At 44.7% G+C, this 1,218-nt stretch overlaps 1 protein-coding gene across 1 annotated transcript; it reads left to right on the plus strand.

Annotated features, from left to right (window-relative positions):
• Positions 1–119: 119 nt before the first annotated feature.
• On the plus strand, positions 120–627 carry LOC103733028 (gamma-crystallin B-like; the record flags this gene model as incomplete). Its single annotated transcript, XM_008831778.1, has 1 exon — positions 120–627. A coding segment is annotated over one exon (324 nt), but the record flags the coding sequence as incomplete, so codon positions are not given.
• Between the last annotated feature and the right edge of the window lie 591 nt (positions 628–1,218).

The raw sequence follows: 1,218 nt of genomic DNA on the forward strand, positions 1-1,218 counted from the left end.
CAGATTCTTTGGTGGTGGGCTTTGATCGTGGAGAGACTTCTGAACTCTGCAACATGCTAGTTCTGCATGCAACTTGAACTTGGGATTTGGGGGCAGGAGGTAAGGGGCTGGAATCTTAGCTCCTATTTGGTCTCATTTGCTTTCCCTTTCCTATCCCCCCCCCCCAGCACTCTGGCACTTACAGAATGAGGATCTATGAGAGAGATGACTTCAGAGGACAAATGTCAGAGATCACAGACGACTGTCTCTCTCTTCAGGATCGCTTCCACCTCAATGAAATCCACTCCCTCAATGTGATGGAGGGCTGCTGGGTTCTCTATGAGAAGCCTAGTTACAGGGGCCAGCAGTACCTGCTGAGGCCAGGGGAGTACAGGAGATACCTTGACTGGGGAGCTACAAATGCCAAAGTTGGTTCTTTTAGACGAGCCATGGATTTTTACTGACGCATTTACACTGTCCATTTTTCTCCTTTAGAATCTAATAAAATAATGTAGCTTGTGATTCCGGCACTAAGAGAATCTCACTTTTCTTTCAATCTAGTAAGCATTCCTAAGCAATAATGGTACTAAGCCAAATATAATACGTTTTCAAGATGGGGAACAACCTCCTACAAGGAGAACAATGTTGTCTACATGACTACAGTCTCTAATGACTAAAATATATAGGACTAAAGAAAAGTTATTTCAATTAATTATCAAGACAAGCCAAACAAGCCTGCTGGCTGCCAAGCCTGATGATCTGAGCTCCATCCCTGGGAACCATATGGTGGAAGGAGACAACCAACTCTCTCCTGAAAGTTGTCCTCTAACCTCTACAATCTCTCTCTCCTCTCTCTCTCTCTCTCTTTTTCTCTCACACATATAAAATAAATAATAAATAAATAAATTTTTTAAAGACAAGCAAAACTACCCCCCAGTTTTCTTAAGGGTCCTGGAAAAGAGGCTACTGAATAAACATCCTCAAAAATATCCAGCCTGGAATGGTAGTCCGAGCCTTTAATCCCAGCCCTCAGGAGGTAGAGGCAGGCAGAGGCAGGCAGATCTCTGGGAGATCAAGGCCAGCAGTTAAGAGCACTGACTGCTCTATGCAGAGGGCCTGGGTTCAAATCCCAGTATCTACATGGTCAAACAAAGGTCAGCACCTCCAGTTCCAGAGGATCTAATGTCCTCTTCTGACCTCCGCAGGGATTGCATGACATGGGTACACTTACATACATGC

This window comes from Nannospalax galili, unplaced genomic scaffold, assembly GCF_000622305.1.
Source record: "Nannospalax galili isolate Female #2095 unplaced genomic scaffold, S.galili_v1.0 Scaffold29376, whole genome shotgun sequence".
In the NCBI taxonomy this organism is placed as follows: domain Eukaryota; kingdom Metazoa; phylum Chordata; class Mammalia; order Rodentia; family Spalacidae; genus Nannospalax; species Nannospalax galili.